The 16,939-nt window shown below is 40.6% G+C and overlaps 1 protein-coding gene across 1 annotated transcript in view; it reads right to left on the bottom strand.

Annotated features, from left to right (window-relative positions):
- Positions 1-7,460: 7,460 nt before the first annotated feature.
- The window catches only part of pcdh12 (protocadherin 12), a 21,231-nt gene continuing 11,752 nt past the window's right edge, over positions 7,461-16,939 (bottom strand). Inside the window, exons 3-5 of the mRNA XM_034883395.1 lie at positions 11,708-11,799; positions 8,830-9,060; positions 7,461-8,109 (exon numbers count right to left, since the gene is read on the bottom strand). Of these exons, the coding sequence (XP_034739286.1) occupies positions 7,847-8,109; positions 8,830-9,060; positions 11,708-11,799 (586 nt within the window). The 3' untranslated portion in view covers positions 7,461-7,846. The remainder of the gene's footprint in view (positions 8,110-8,829; positions 9,061-11,707; positions 11,800-16,939) is intronic.

Genomic DNA, 16,939 nt, shown 5'->3' with positions numbered 1-16,939 from the left:
GGGGAAGACCCAGGACTAGGTGGAGGGACGTCCAGCTGGGTGGAGGCCTCGGGGAAGACCCAGGACTAGGTGGAGGGATTTTATCTCCAACCTGGCCTGGGAACGCCTCGATATCCCCCAGTCGGAGATGGTTGATCTGGCTCGGGAAAGGGAAGTTTGGGGTCCCCGGCTGGAGCTGCTGCCCCTGAGACCCGATACCGGATAAGCGGATGAAGATGGATGGAGGGTCCCGACCAGGCTAGCTGTAAAGAATAAATCACCATAGTAACTTAAGTGCCTCTGCTTTTGTAAAACCCGAGTCAAGGCTAAATTGAGCCAGGATAACTGGGAAATCCTGGCTAAATTCCTTATCTTGGTTTTGTGAAATAGACCTCTGCACCAAAAAACATAACTTCAAGGACTTGGGGTGGGGGGGTGGGGGGGGGTTGAAGCTACGTCAACAAGAAGTGCCGTCACCCAACATGGCTTAGAGCACCTTCAAACTCAAAAAGAGTGAGTTAAAGTTACTTTGCTACTTTTTATTTTTACTTTTGAGCCCGTTCAACGCATTTGTCTCAAGTTTTAAAATTATTTTTCAATACAGCCAACACAAATTTGCCTTTTTGCACAAAATAAATATTAATATAATATAAATTATCAGCTTTTCTGCAGCACTTTTACTCAACAAAGTCTGTTTTTTTCACCATTTGCCGTTGTGTTTTCACTAAATCTAAATGTAAGAAATACACTCTTTAATGTGTTGGATTGTGCCCAGTGAATCCTTATAAAATCAGATCAGCAGAGATTAGAAATCCTAAATCTGAAAAAAACGTGTATATGTGTAAATGAATAACAAACCATTTCTTTTAAAAACAAACTTTCAGCTCTTTCATCCTCTGGAAATGAAATGAAATGAAACACCTGTCGTTGGAACACTGTTCCTGTGCTTCTGCTTTTATTTATTGTTTCTTTATATATATATATATATATATGTATATGTATACTGTATATTTCCAGCGAGGCCCGGCTGTGTTTTACTCTATAGCAGGTGAAACTACTTCCCCTCCTGTGGGACTCACACTGCGGCCCAACCATCTTCACCCCTTCACCATAAATGAGTTTCCACTCTGCTTGTATTATTGGGCTTTACAAAATAAAATAAAACAGAGTTGTTTTAATAAACCTTTTATTGGATTTTTGTTGGTTTCTCTCACATTCGGTAAGTCACAGGTGACACATTTAATAGCAAACTGTGCATTAGCGGTTTCCAGATCTATTTCCTGCCTTCGGGGCTGCTGCTCCTCTCCCTCTCCCTGTTTACTCTCCATCTATAAAGAGGGGAGGAAAAGTGTTGGGTTTGCTCTTCCTGTACCTCAGTAAATCTAAACCGGACCAATTTGTCTTCTAAATTAATATTTCCTCCACAGACTCAGATCGTTGTTAAGATAAATGCATGAAGCTCATTGGAAGTCTCCGGAGAAGATCTGGAATTTAACTGTGGCTAAAGAAAGTAGGAACTCCTGCAAACTCACAGCACTAAGTTTACTAAAACAAAAGCACTGGAAACAACTTGATTAATGTGTATGAAGGTCTACAGAGTACAACAGAAAGCTAAAACACTGGAAGGGGGATGCCACAATGTGAGGAGGAGGAGAACGGGAGTGGTTCAAGTAGAAGAAAAATGAAGGAAAGAGTATTCCCGAGGATTATAGATAAATAATAAGATAATACAGTTTGGACAACAGTCAGTCGGGATCAACAGAAGGATTAAGCCCGACATCCGTTGTTACACATCTGCTCTTAGTGTGTGGTCACTTCAAGAAACAACAACAAACTCTGATAATGTCAAGTTTAAAAGAACATCTGGATGATGCAACATGGCAGGCCTGCTTTGTTATTTAGGTAAAATGATTATGAAGATTTAAAAAGAATATGTTTGGGGCTTTTACTCTAACTGGGACGTTTTGGGACCGATTGTTGTGGACGAAGTTCACACGGAGATCCACTGGTGAGAGATAACGAGGTGTGATCATGTATCAGCTGATTTAAATAGCTCACGTTTGTGTGAACAGTTCATTTAATATTGGACGTGGCGTTTTATTTTGCAGGGTGCAAAGGTTTCACCAAAACAAGTTCCTTCCCTAGACTGATCTGCAGAGCCGCCCTCGCTGCGTCCGGAGCTCAAGAGACGATTGTGATTGCTTTAAAGAAATGCAAACAACCCAGAGAGTTTCTTTCTCCTGTCTTGTTATGGATCTGCGGTGTAGCCAGACCTTCCTCCACGGCTCTTTGGAGATAGGTGTGGCTAGACTGACAATCAGTGAAACACATTTGATCTCATCTACAAGGATTTTTATTGGTCAAAACCAGAAAGAAAAATATTATAGCTTACGTATGTTCCAACTTCAATTGGTGTAGAATTCAGCTGCTAACTCGAACCCCCTCCGCCCACCTCCTCCCTCCTGTTCTCCACCAGCTCCACTGGCTCCTGGTCCAGATCCATATCCAATTCAAAGTCCTCCTGTTTGCATTCAAGGCCATCCACAACCTCGCCTCCCCCCCGCCCCCATGTTTGTCTGATCTCCTCCAGCATCCCGCTCCCTCAGATCCTCTTCCTCCATACACCTGTCTGTGCCCTCCACCCGTCTCACCACCATGGGGCCTTCAGCCGCTCTGCTCATCATCTCTGGACGTCATTACCACCCCAACTTAAAAATACTAATTTCAAGTCACAACTCAAAACACATCTGTTCAAAACTGCCCATTGCACTCGAATGTCATTCTGTTGTTGTTTTTTTCATTGTTGCTGTTTTTCATGTATGTATACCCAGTACGGCGTCCTTGAGAGCAGAGAAAGGCGCCTTTAAATAAAATGTATTATTATTGTTATTAAATTTGACTACTGAAAACATACAAAAACAATTCTTGACAACTTATGCAGTAAATAGCTCCACATCAGGCTATTGCACCATACCTGTAGTCCCTTTGGACAGCTGCCTGACAGCAATCAACGCTCATCAGGGAGAATGAGACTCACCTGGACTGGACTGCCATATAAGGGGGAGGCAGTCTGCCAGTCTGGCCCTAAGGGCCCACAGACTGATGTCTACCAGACAACAGAAGACCATGAAAAGGCTGAAGTCTGACAGCATCTCACATCTAAAGACTCTGTCATCATGTCACAAACTTACAATAATAGCAAACATGATTAACTTCTTTAACCCTCATGTGGTCCTCGGGTCAAATTCACCCGTTTTCCTACATGAGTGTTGTTTTTAATTACCCCAAATAACATGATTGATTCCACACAACGCTCTTTGGGGTGATTTTAATGGGTAATTTTGCGGTGTCTTACTCCATGTTTTAGCATTTGAAAAATAAAATGAATTGGTTTTGAAAACTAAAGTTAGTGTTACGTAGTGTTGACACTGTCTGAAAAAGGGACAACAATTGAAAAAAAGCATCAAAAGTGTTGAAAAAAAGGGAGAAAAACGTAAGAAAAAGTCAAAATTGTTTTTCAATTACAACAGGAAGACGAGCTTTGTCCGTTCACCCTGGTGAGAATCATTCAGGTTCATTTCTTGTTAATCCTCGCCTGCCTGGGTGTGGTTTTATTGCGTTAAAAAGGGTGGATGCTGTTATGCTTCATCAAGCAGCAGTATTGCCCAGTTGTAGGTTTGACTGATCACTCCCAGTCCTGGTTCCTTAGATCAGGTCTCACATTGAGAAGGCAGCATCCGTTCTCTGTTGCTGCCACCAGGTGGTGCTGTTTCTTAATTTCTTTTTATGAAGGTCTTTATCACCTCCTGGGTGTAATGCTTCTCTCAAACACTAGAGGGAGACATAAACAAGAGGAACATTTGAGCAGTACACATGCAAACACAGACACACACACACACACACATTTGGTCACTTATGAGAAATTCAATATTCCAGATGTTTTGGTTCACCCAAACCTTAACCATCCATCATTCTAACCTTTGCCAAAGAAATAACATCCACCCTAAAATAAGCAGTTAACTTTGTGGGGACCAAGTGTTTGATCCCATAGAAAGAAGGCGAGTCCCCATAATGCAAGCAGATGTTTATACAAACACACACACACACACACACACACACACACACACACACACACACACACACACAAACTCCAAGTCTCCAAACACTGAGGGTTCAGACACTTACTTAAAACAAGTTTTTTCTAAAGTGTATATTTCCATTTTGTGTTAGCTATACGGGCGATTTAGGTAGAAACATGATGGCCTAGTTGTTGCATTTGACACCATGTATTGTGTCTTAGGTTTGTAGGTAAAACACAACATGCGCTCACGCGTGCACACCTACAGACATGATCACAATATGTTATGTTCTCTTTGTGTCTCTACACCCGAAGAAAGGCTCAAGCCAGAAGGCGTTGGTGTGTTTGTAAATGTTTTGCCCAATAAGATTAATTTATTTGATTAGGGCTATGCATATTAATAAAGATTTCTGTAAATGCGCCAGTGTTAGCCAGTCGGCTAATTCTCAACTGTCGGCCAAGTTACCCAGCATGCATGTCTTCATGGTGGGGGGGGGACCCACGCAAACATGGGGAGGACTCTGCAGTGCCAACGTGCTGCCCAATCAATTAAAGCCCTTCTTATTACTTTTTGTTACCATAAGTGCCTGGATATGGTTTTTACATGGACCTTTTTAGGTCATAACTCCTCCTCTGTTTGACAAATACCATTCAAAACATGATGAATGAAATTCAGTTTCAACATGATACAACCTTTATTGAAAAAGTTACAAAATTAACTTTAAATGAAAATGTTTTTCAAAAGTTTTCATGGTACAAAAAGACTATGTACAAAGTGCTGCGCATTGCAAAACATAGTAAAAAACTACAAATAATGAGACAACTTTGGATGAAGATGAACCAATAACTTAACCCTCAAGTTGTCCTCATGTTGTCCATGTTGTGTTGTTCCACCCAACTCTCTTTGCCAAGTACAAATCTCTACTTTCATTAATTTTGGGGCGTCTTATTCAATTTTAAAGCATTTGAAAACAAATGGAAGTGTTTTTGAAATAGTATTGAGTAAAAGTTGACATATTCCAGTCTGTGATTATCATCAACATCCATTCCTTTAATATTAGTCTCAATAATTCATAATTTCTGCTTTTCTAACTTAACCAATAGGTTCAAATTCCTTTAAATGAGGTTTATTGACCAGAAATAAAAAAACTGTAAAATTAAAGTTAATAAGTTAGTGTTACGTAGTGTTGAAACCGTCAAAAAAACTGACAAATGGTACAGAAACGAAAGAAGAAGTTAAAAACATTGATGAAATAGCTTAAACAAAAGGGTTGATTGTCAATTTCGACAAGAAGACAACACGAGGGTTAAGAGATAACAGGAGAGTTATTGCTGCTCATACTTCCACAATACTCCCAAATCATCCCGGAAGAGTATAGCTGGTAATCCTAAAGAACTTTATCTTGGATTTCAGAGTTGGAACGGGTCATCCAGACGAAGCTTTCTACAGTCAACAAACACTTTTCCTTCCCTGCATTCAGCTTGTTTCTGTTTAGTCTTGCGGAAAAACCAGGAGACAATGCAGCGTTTCCTTCTACCGGACGAAACCCGAAACTCTAGCCAAGTTTATTGTGTCTCGACAGACGTTTCGTCCGTCCACACAGGATTGGGATAACCAGAAAAGTAGACCCATTTTCAGCTTGTTGATTCGCCATTAATGTTCCTGCAATCACTTCCTGTTTTCCTTCACATCATCGTCTTGTTGTGTCCTATAACTAACTAAGGTAAAGGACACACACAATATGTACACGTGTGACAGCATATCTAACCTACGTCCTTACAGATATAAGACAGCGTTAGGGAAAGGAGCCTTTGACTGTACAGGGGCAGCTCAGTTAGATCGGCAAATTAAAGTCATGTCCACACTGAACTCTTTCAAAAAGTCAGTCAAGGCCTCGTTACTAGAGAGGGTAAAAAAGTCAAATCGTTGTTTTTTATTTTAATTTATTCATGTAATGTTTTTATGTTAAGTTAATGTTCATCACACACTCTGTAAGTGTCTTGTCTTGATGTGTTGAGGACAACAATGGAAACAAGTCCTGGACTTTGTCTTTTTATACCTGATTGTATTTGGTGTCTGTTCATGTGTAAGGCTTTCTTCATACAATTAAATAAATCAAATCAAACGGTAAGCCCACTCACGACCTTTTACCTAAACCTAACAGCGTCCAAAGGCACGCCAATAGTCCCGAGCAAGCGTGTTAAAAGACGCTAAAGGAGACAACCAAGCACATGTTACATGACGCTAAAAAAGACGACCAAGCGCGTGTTATATGACGCTAAAGGAGACAACCAAGCGTGTGTTTTAAGAAGCTAAAGGAGACAACCAAGCGTGTGTTTTAAGAAGCTAAAGGAGACAACCAAGCGTGTGTTTTAAGACGCTAAAGGAGACGACCAGGTGCGTGTTACATGACGCTAAAGGAGACAACCAGGTGCGTGTTATATGACGCTAAAGGAGACAACCAGGTGAGTGTTATATGACGCTAAAGGAGACAACCAGGCGCGTGTTTTAAGAAGCTAAAGGAGACAACCAAGCGTGTGTTTTAAGACGCTAAAGGAGACGACCAGGTGCGTGTTATATGACGCTAAAGGAGACAACCAGGCGTGTGTTTTAAGAAGCTAAAGGAGACAACCAAGCGTGTGTTTTAAGAAGCTAAAGGAGACAACCAAGCGCGTGTTACATGACGCTAAAGGAGACAACCAAGTGCGTGTTATATGACGCTTAAGGAGACAACCAGGCGCGTGTTTTAAGACGCTAAAGGAGACGATAAAGCGTGTTTTATATGACTCTAAAGGAGACCTTTTAGAGTCATTAAGAAACGACAAAACGTCAGTATTTTACAAAAATAAGAGTGGGATTGTGTTGTCCATCCACCATATTTGGTTCCTTTAATTTAATGATGATTGAAGAAGAAACTAAGAGCCGGATGCTTCCTGATTCATTGATGGTTAAAAAAATAGAGAAGGTACTGTAGCACCATTTGAACACAATCTGTCGTTTTCAACAAATCTGCATTCATACATTGGTGTGTGGACGGTGAGGCTGCTCATCTGTCGAATCATCGATCCAAACCGAAATGTCTCAACATCTACTCCTCAGAGAAAATGAAATTTACACACCTGCCAAGTTTAGCTTTTGAGAAATTTGACATTTGATAATGAGCTTGAATGATCAGCAGGTTGCTCGTTCTGTCCAACACTTGCCAGAGAACAGGAAGTGAAAATGAAATACAGACTTCTTTCAGTGTAAGAGTTTAACCTGAGTCTATAGTTTGCAGGTGTCTTAGAGTTAAAAAAAAATAGGAATCAGTTTTCGTGCCTCTCTTGGTGTTTCACATCCTGGACCCTCATCATATGGTTTCCTGCATTTAGTCCAAAATCTCTTTAATGAGGTTGAGTAGGGATCAAAGTGAGCACTGTTGGTGGTCTGTCCTACGCATCAGAGAATATTTGCATATAGTTGAAACGTCCTCAACACCTCCGTGTTGTGCCACTAAGTTTGAGTGTTGGAATCACGTTGCTGCTCCAGTTTCGAGGGAGATGGACTACAAAAGCACCCATACAGTCATATTCATGTTAAATGAGGCAACAATTATTAGCTTCACGTTCATTCTGAATTCATCTTCGTATGTTCTAAGGGTTCAAAGACACACATCCTTTATAATGAATTTCCAAATCGAAAAAAAAAAATCAATAACTTTAAATATTTGATCATGTAATGCCACTGAAACACTCCTCAAAACGGTTGTGAGCTCAGTCTTTTCCAATGTTCATTAACGGACTTTACTCTTATTGATAAAGTCCCGAGGGCGCCGCCAGGCCCGCCCTCTTCTCGGCGTTCCCAGAGTTCCTCGGCGCGTTGCCGCCGGCGGCCATGTTGGTGGAGCAGTCCAGGCCCAGCGAGCGGCGGTAGGCGGCGGAGAGTCGGTAGAGGACGTCGGGTCGCGGGCCGGGGTGGGCGTCGGCCTTTTGCGTCATCAGCATCTCAAACAGCGTGCTGACCTCCGACAGGAGGGCCCCCCCCAGCGGGCCGTCCTTCTCTGGAGTTTTACCTGAAGGTGGAGGAGGAAGGTGTTACTCTGCAGCTGTGTCTGCAAACTCAAAACAGGAACAGGAGTTATTTAACCCTTAAATGTTGTCCTCGGGTCAAATGGACCCGTTTTACTACATCAATGTTCTTTTTAATCCCCCAAAATAACATGATTGATTCCACCCAACGCTCTTTGCCAAGTACAAATCTCTACTTTCATTAATTTTGGGGCGTCTTATTCAATTTTATAGCATTGTTAAACAAATGGAAGTGTTTTTGAAATAGTATTGAGTAAAAGTTGACATATTCCAGTCTGTGATTATCATCAACATCCATTCCTTTAATTTTAGTCTCAATAATTCCTAATTTCTGCTTTTCCAATTCAAACAGGGTATAATTATAAATAAATAAATAGGTATAATTTTTTAATTGACCATAAATTCCAAAATTAACTGCATAGCTAAAGTTAACGAGTTAGTGTCACAAAGTGTTGAAAACGTGCAAAAAAGTGACAAACATTGAAAAAAGTTTTGGTAAAGTTCTGTTTAAGGGGAAAATGTTTTGGATAAAAACCAAAAAAAACAACTAGCTGAATGCATATAGTCTTTTTTTGTGTTAATTTAGATTAAATTAAATATATGAAGAGGTGCTGAGACCTGATCTGGGACCAACTTGCACTGGCCGCCGTACTTTGACTTCTTTTTTGAAATGACGGCAAACAGAGTTTTTTTGTGTTCTTTACCGAAGGTGGAGAAGGACGAGGAGTCCAGGGCGTCCCGGGGGAGGACCTCGCTTTCAGGGGACGGAGGCCCGTTGGGGACGAAGACATTGTCGTGGTAATCGGCGCCGAGTGGAAGAGAGAGTCGGGCCATCCAGGCCGGGTCACTGACCTCCGAGAAGACGTCGTCTGCAGAGACAGAAAGACAGAAAGAGATGTTTGAACTGCTATTATTTTTTATTTCTTTTACCAGATCTTCTCACATCAGTCTGAAGACGTTAACCCTCTTGTTGTCTTCCCGTCAAAATTGAAAATTAACACTTTTGTTCATGCTTTTTAATCAATGTTTTTAACTTTTTCCTACGTTTTTGTCCCTTTTCTCAACACTTTTTTGAATGTTTGTACCTTTTTATTTTTGATATTTTAACACTAACTTGTTTTTGGAATTTATAGTCAATAAACCCCATTTATAGGAAATTAGACCCAATGTTTGAGTTAGAAAAGCAGAAATTAGGAATTATTGAGACTAAAATTAAAGGAATGGATGTTGATGATAATCACAGACTGGAATATGTCAACTTTTACTCAATACTATTTCAAAAACACTTCCATTTGTTTTACAATGCTATAAAATTGAATAAGACGCCCCAAAATTAATGAAAGTAGAGATTTGTACTTGGCAAAGAGCGTTGGGTGGAATCAATCATGTTATTTTGGGGAATTAAAAAGAACATTGATATAGGACAACATGAGGACAACATGAGGACAACATGAGGACAACATGAGGACAACACGAGGGTTAAGTAAAAATACCTAAGTATTATCGGGAAAATGTGGTAGAAAATGGTAGAAAGTGGCATGAAAAGAAAAGACTCACGTAAAGTACAAGTACCTTGAATTTGTACTTAAAGCTATAATAGTTTCTGTCGCCCTCATGAGGAATTCTAAGTAATGACAACAAAACTGTCGATCCATTTACATGATACAAGCCTTCCGTGAACGTGCAGACACGTAGAATGGAAAAAAAACATGATGGACTCTTCAGAAGAACTGAGAAATACAGAGAGAGAGAGAGAGTTGTGTAGAGTGAAAACATTGTAATTTCCCTTGTGGGATTAATAAAGTATAAATTATTACTTTTAGTATTACATTACTTGAGTAAATGTACTTAGTTCAATGCACTACTGGTCTTGATACACCTTTCTATGGCAGATTGCAGGTTTAACCCTTGACTTTAGAGAGATGAGAGATGATCTTATGGAAAGTTTCCCATACCCATCTCTATGTATTGTTAAAAAATATCGTCTTTATCTCAATTTCAAACACTTGAGATAACATCTATGTTTAGGGAATGCAATCAGTCTCTACTAGAACACTATTAAACATGGAAGTGGGGTTTCTTTTTATCATTAGGTTATAATTCATGTTAAAAATCCACTATGTGATCAGTATTATCTTGGGAAAAAGTGGTCATATCCAGAATAATTTCTAAAATTGAGTAAGTAATACATGTTTATCACAGAAAACAAGGTAAGGCTGTTGATTTTCAGGTAGAAAAATGTAAATAAAAAGCTAAATTTTCTTTTTGTAAATATTGGAAATGGGTCAATTGACCCGAATACCATTCAAGGGTTAAGGGTTCTCTAACTGTTGAATGTGGGTGTGTGGGTGCACACACACACACACACACACACACAAACACACAAACACACGTCTCTGTGCCGCATATAAACTCATCCCAGATGATTATATGTCTCATTTATATTATTTATTCACTGTAAAACTTACTGTCTTACTGCACAAAATGTGAAAGAAAAGTCTCTGAGAGCCTTGTTTTCTCTGATCTTATCCTCCTAACGTCCTGTTTGTGTCCTGTGCTTCCTGTCTGGGTCGTTATCTGCTCGCTCAACAGCATCATTCCCCGTCAGAGCTATTTTAAGTTTCATCTGATCTGATTCGATCCTCAAAAATGAACAATGGAAGGGCTTCTCGGCATATAGTCGGGATCACTTGCATGCATGTGGAAGATTACTTAAGGAAGGTGAGATGAGAGAAAACTGAAAACAAATTCATTCATTCATTCATGGAAACAGACAATAGAGGGGGCAGTTACAGGGGCATTACAATAGAGTTTCTCTCTCCCTCTATCTATATATAGTATATATATATAGATCTGGGTCACACAGTGGCTAGAATACGTTTACACCCCCATGCTGAAGTTGATTAAAAAGAGAAATGGTTGGCATGGTTTTATTTCAGTTAGACTAACAGCTGGTTTGATTTGCATTGAGAGATGATTTTATGGAACGTTCCCCATGCCGATCTCTATGTATGGTGAAGGGTATGTGCTGATGTGTGTGTGTGTGTGTGTGTGTGTGTGTGTGGGGGGGTATTTTAATTCCAAAGGCCAAGGGAACTTTATCAGGATGCGTAGTACTCGATACATGAAATAACTTGTCTTTAAAAATAAAAATCCCCCTGTCTCTATGGGACTTTAACACAAGGGGGTGTATATTTGTGGCCCCTGTATTTTAAGGAAGAACATTTATTTATTTATAAAACATTATGCATTCACAAAGAAAATGTGTGTCCTTAAAAGGTTGGATTTTCCTAAATTTTTTGAATTAAGGCATTAAGATCAATTTGCAAAAGATGTTTTTTTTATTCCTCTTTTTTAATCAACTTGAGCCTGGGGGGGGTGAACTTATTCAAGCCACTGTACGTACAGTGTATACATACGTTCATGTTTTTATACATGAAGATAGTTTAACTTCATGTTATCGATGCTGCCATGAGGATTATCTATTTTGGGGCTTTTATAGCTTTCAGTAATAAGTCAGATTAAGACAGGAAAGTGGGAGAGAGACGAGGAAAAACATGCGGCAAAGGGTCGGAGTCTGACCCGCGGCTGCTGCAGCGAGGACTGAGCTTCTGGACACGGGGCGCACACTCAACCAGCTGACCAACCGGGCGCCGCGGAGGAACTGTTTTTGGCTAAGGAGAATCTCAGACATATTACCAGAATTATGAAAAAGTCTGGACAGGATTGAGTTCTACACAGAGATACTCTACATGTTGTATTTGATGCTTTTGAAAAGAAAAGTACTCAATGAGACATTTAAGGTTAAAATAAACGGGTCGGTGCTCTCTGATTGGTTGAGACGCTGTTTCTAAAGTACTTAAAGCTATTTCTTGTTACCTGTCATCCAACATGCATACTCGTACACGTCAACATGTAGCCCAGCCTGTGAAATATCATCATCTATGCATTCCTAAAGTTCTTTAATTGAAGAAGTTCTCCATTACTTACAAGAAAAGTTCCTATTCAACATTTCAGATAAGCAGGGATTTAAGCAAATTCCCTGTCAGAGTATCACATGACTGATCGTCCTGCTCTCCAGTCAGTCGTAGCGTCACACGCTCCTCTCCAGATTCAGTAAATACTCTGAAATTGTGCCTTAAAGTCTTTATGTCATTGAGCTGAAACAATGGAAGACTTAATGTTGAATGTAAAATGTAAAATGTGAATGTACCGAGGGAGCTGTAGCTGCAGACGACTGATTAATGTTGTGGAGTAAAAGCTCAACACTGTGATCGGCCTGCAGAAGAGCTGCAGCCTCCTTCATCTAACCACAACCAGATGCAGAGAATTACAACACACACACACACACACACACACACACACACGTCTAGTACATAAATACAGCAAAGCTTAGATAGGCAAACTTATGCACGCAAGTCCAGTGAAGGCCCTCAAACACACACTCACACAATAGACACATGTTCACACATGGACATATGGTACATTTACACACACACACATGCACACACACACACACACACACACAGTGTGGCACAGACCACCCCCGGTGTTAATCCCCTTTCAAAGATCCTTTAAACTCAAAATGGTCTTTTAATAACTAAACGCATCGAGTTTCATCAAATCCCTCAGAGATGAAAAAGCTCTGCTGTATGAAACCAACACTCATGGCTGTTTGACCTCTAAATGACACCTCAGTCACCCCCGATTGTACCTGGAGGCTCTCTTCTTCTCAGGCTGATACATGTATAAATCTTTGGGAACTGTACCATAAGAACAATAAACCCGATGTAAGTATCGTGAGGATGGGATGTGCAGCTACACTGCTTGAAATCAGCTGTCATTATTAGATTAGATTAGATTAGATTAGATTCTACTTTACTCATCCCACAGCGGGGAAATTTCCTTTTTACAGCAGCAGCATTTTCCACAATAAGAGCAAAAACAAACAAATACACAAGTACACACACAACAAGCAAACAGCAGACAGTGAGCAGAAGGTATGGCTGAATGTAAGTGACATCGAATAAAGGTGTAAGTGTGGGACGTTTATTAAAAATAGTTAAGCAAAGTTTATCAGGTTGAAAAAGGAAGACATACACAGTCAGGACTGCGACTGATGAGTATTTGCATTATTATGATCTGATGATTATTTTCTGGATGAATGGATTAGTTATTTGGTCCATAAAGTGTCAGAAAATGGTGAAAAATGTGGATCAGTGTTTCCAAAAAGCCCAAGACGACGTCCTCAAAGGTCTTGTGTTATCCCCAACTCAAAGATTTTTTTTAGGGATCCACTTTTTTCTCAGTTTAGATGCAAACGGAGAATTTGTATCTGAAAACGAGTCTTTCTAAAACCTCCGGCCAGAGGGGAGATCTTGGAAATCTTCATTTGCACGGTTGCATATTAACTGATACAAACGGAGAGAGGAAGAAAAGAGAGAGCAAGTGATTTGTTGCTGTTGTTGCTATTTTGGGGATTCTGATTGGCTAACGAGGGCTTGAGCTTCTCGTTACACTGCCCCCTACAGGTGAGGCGTGCTCCTGACGGCGTATATACACGGGTACGTGTAACAGAACACTTTCCTGAAAACTGACAGCTGTGCACGATGGTTTTTTTTAACCTGGAGAGGATGAAATGTCCGTTTAGGAAGATAGCCGCCAACTTGTCAACATATTAACAGATTTTAAAGCAAGAACCCTAAAACCATGGTGCTAAATTGAGTCTCACTGTGATTCCAAACTGATAAAAGCACATGAAAAGCAGGAAAATAAGTTTCACACATTACGATCAAAATACTCGACAACAATACAGTCCCCAAAAACACCTCCACTCTTCTCTCAACACCGTGATATCACCTTCACATGCAGACAAAGGGGCAGGTTTGTGTTTCGATGATTCATCATGACAATGTCGAAGGAGAGAGAGAGAGAGAGAGAGAGAGAGAGAGAGAGAGAGAGAGAGAGAGAGAGAGAGAGAGAGACGGTTTCATCAAAAGTTTCAACACCCAGGCGGAGCTGTCACAGTCCTCTGGTGTGAGTTACACCGCTAGTACAGCCTGCAGGGTAGAGGTGAGTCAAGCAACACACACAAACACACACACACACACACACACACACACACACAACACCACATACTCCCATTCACTCCTTCTGTTTCTCAGGCTCTCCTGTCATAAAGTGCAGCCCGCTCTAGCATCATCAGGCGGTAAACCCCTCAGCTCGCCCCGGGGCTCTGACCACCACAATGCCAGGAAGAAACTGTTTAAAACACACAAACACACACACACACGCACACACACGCACAAACACACACACACACACATTAAGACCTACTTAACACAATCCGAGTGCCGGCCTTCCCAGCTAAACAATAAGCTTCACTGTAAGTGTGTTGGATGTATGGCATTTAAAACGTCTTAGTTAGACTATTAGTCATTTAAACTATGACCACCATGTGTTTAACCGGACTAGAGAGTCCTGGACCCCCCCACTGCCCTGGACCCCCCCACTGCCTCCTTTTACACGGCACAAAATAGGGTTAACCAGTGCCATAATGTGCATGCATTTGGAGCATTTTAGCATGCTAACAAAATCAATATGCTAATGACACCAATGGTGTGTGTCAAATCGTACTCTTCTGTATTGCCACTTCTATCTTAAGTACATAGTGCGTTCACACTCCCAAAGGGGGACCAGGACCCAGATCCTGCACTCAAAACGGTCAAAACACTAAGTGTGGAACCGCTGGTCACTTCTTGCCCTCAGTGGTCACTATCTTTGCTTTTTTGGAGTGGAAGCCACAGAACCACCAACGTATTTTTAAACTTCAGAAAATGGCGGGCAGGGGGCGCTGAAGCGGACCTACCTATACAAATGTAATACACACATGTGTTTGTGGGTTTTTTAAGTAGCACTTAACTGCAGTCAGATATTGAGAAAACAAGCCAGTATAGATTTTGTTGGGCGACAATAGGCAACGACAAGGCTCCGCCCGGCTACAATTTACCATCAAACAGAAGAAATTAGCGATTCGAGACAACACCACCCTATCGAAGTGTAAGCACTACACAAGTAAGTACATATTGTACTACATGTAAGTGTAGGCCTACTCCAGGAAGTATCAAAATTGAGTCACATCTTGAAACAGGCTTGGAGACATGACCAAAGTTGTAGTGAGAAGCCCAGATGAGTGGAGCACGTGGGTGGAGGTGGAGGTGGATGTTTAACTTGTGCTATTTCCTCCTCTCTTCCTGTTTTCTACACTGTGTCGTGTGTCCATTGTAAGGTTGTGAGTGACCGGTCTTTATGTTCTGCGGGGGATCCAAGCTCGGCTGCTTTTGTCCTGATGAATCAAAGAGTTTCACCAGGACGTCGCAGCTAAACTCAAGGACACCACCTGGGTTTTAAAAGAGTCTAAATAAAAACACAAACACCGGAGAGTCACGCAATAGCAACAGCAGTGTGTTTGGATTTCACTAAGAAAGCGTCAGCTAGTGAGAGCTTTGTAACAGAAACGCTGAGTCCAACTAGACGCTACTTTTCATGTAATTTAAGTTATTTACAGACCTGCTGTCTCCACGCACTCAGTATCACGGAGTCATGTACGAGGGAAGTAACATACAGAGTAATCTACAAAAGTAACGTACATTATAACGTACGGAGAATCACGGAGAAATGTAAGGGTAAGGTACATATAGTATGAAGCGATGAATAGCGTAATTAAAGTAACATATGAAGTAACATAAGAAGTAATGTACTGAGAATCATGGAGAAATGTATGTAATGTACGGAAAAGTATAAAAAGTTAGGTAGCTTTCAAAGTAACGTAGAATCCTACAATCCTATAATGTACGAAGTAACGTCCGATGTAACGTACCATGTGACGTACAAAGTAACGTAAAAAGTAACGTACGAAGTAATGACAATCCTATAATGTGCAAAGTAACGTAAAAAGTAACGTACGAAGTAATGACACTCCTATAATGTGCAAAGTAACGGACAAACCAACGTACAACGTAACATACAACGTAACATACAAAGTAACGCACAAAGTAATGACAATCCTATAATGTGCAAAGTAACGTACAAACCAACGTACAACGTAACATACAAAGTAACGTACGAATAATGACAATCCTATAATGTACGAAGTAACGTCCGATGTAACGTACCATGTGACGTACAAAGTAACGTACAAAGTAACGTACGAAGTAATGACAATCCTATAATGTGCAAAGTAACGTAAAAAGTAACGTACAAAGTAATGACAATCCTATAATGTGCAAAGTAACGGACAAACCAACGTACAACGTAACATACAAAGTAACGTACGAATAATGACAATCCTATAATGTGCAAAAAAACTTACAAAGTAACGAACAAAGTAACGTACAAACTAACGAAATATATAATACGAATAATACGATATTCTGACCGAACAAATTCAAAGTTAAAATATAAACAACTCTTTGTTTTGTCCTCGGCCTCTGAATGGATGTTACTTTCTGAGTGGGAACGCTGGTCTTATGCTACGTCTTTTCCAAACCTTTTTACATACACGGCTGCTCTACTTCCTTTCAGCTCGCGACTGTTTCTGATCATGTGACTTAATCCTGTTGTTGAGACAGGTCATTAGTTCCTGTTGTCATGGCAAAGGCATCGGTAAAAGACCTTGATGTGATTTAATGGAGTTTTAATGCTAGCCTCCGTTAGCACCTGGCATTTTCCAGCCTCAATCAGTGTGTGTCTCTGTGTGTGTGTGTGTGTGTGTGTGTGTGTGTGTGTGTGTGTGTGTGTGTGTGTGTGTGTGTG

Source organism: Etheostoma cragini, chromosome 10 (genome assembly GCF_013103735.1).
Source record: "Etheostoma cragini isolate CJK2018 chromosome 10, CSU_Ecrag_1.0, whole genome shotgun sequence".
NCBI lineage: Eukaryota > Metazoa > Chordata > Actinopteri > Perciformes > Percidae > Etheostoma > Etheostoma cragini.
Note: the sequence above shows the minus strand (reverse complement) of the source record. Positions and strands in the feature narration are given on the sequence as shown.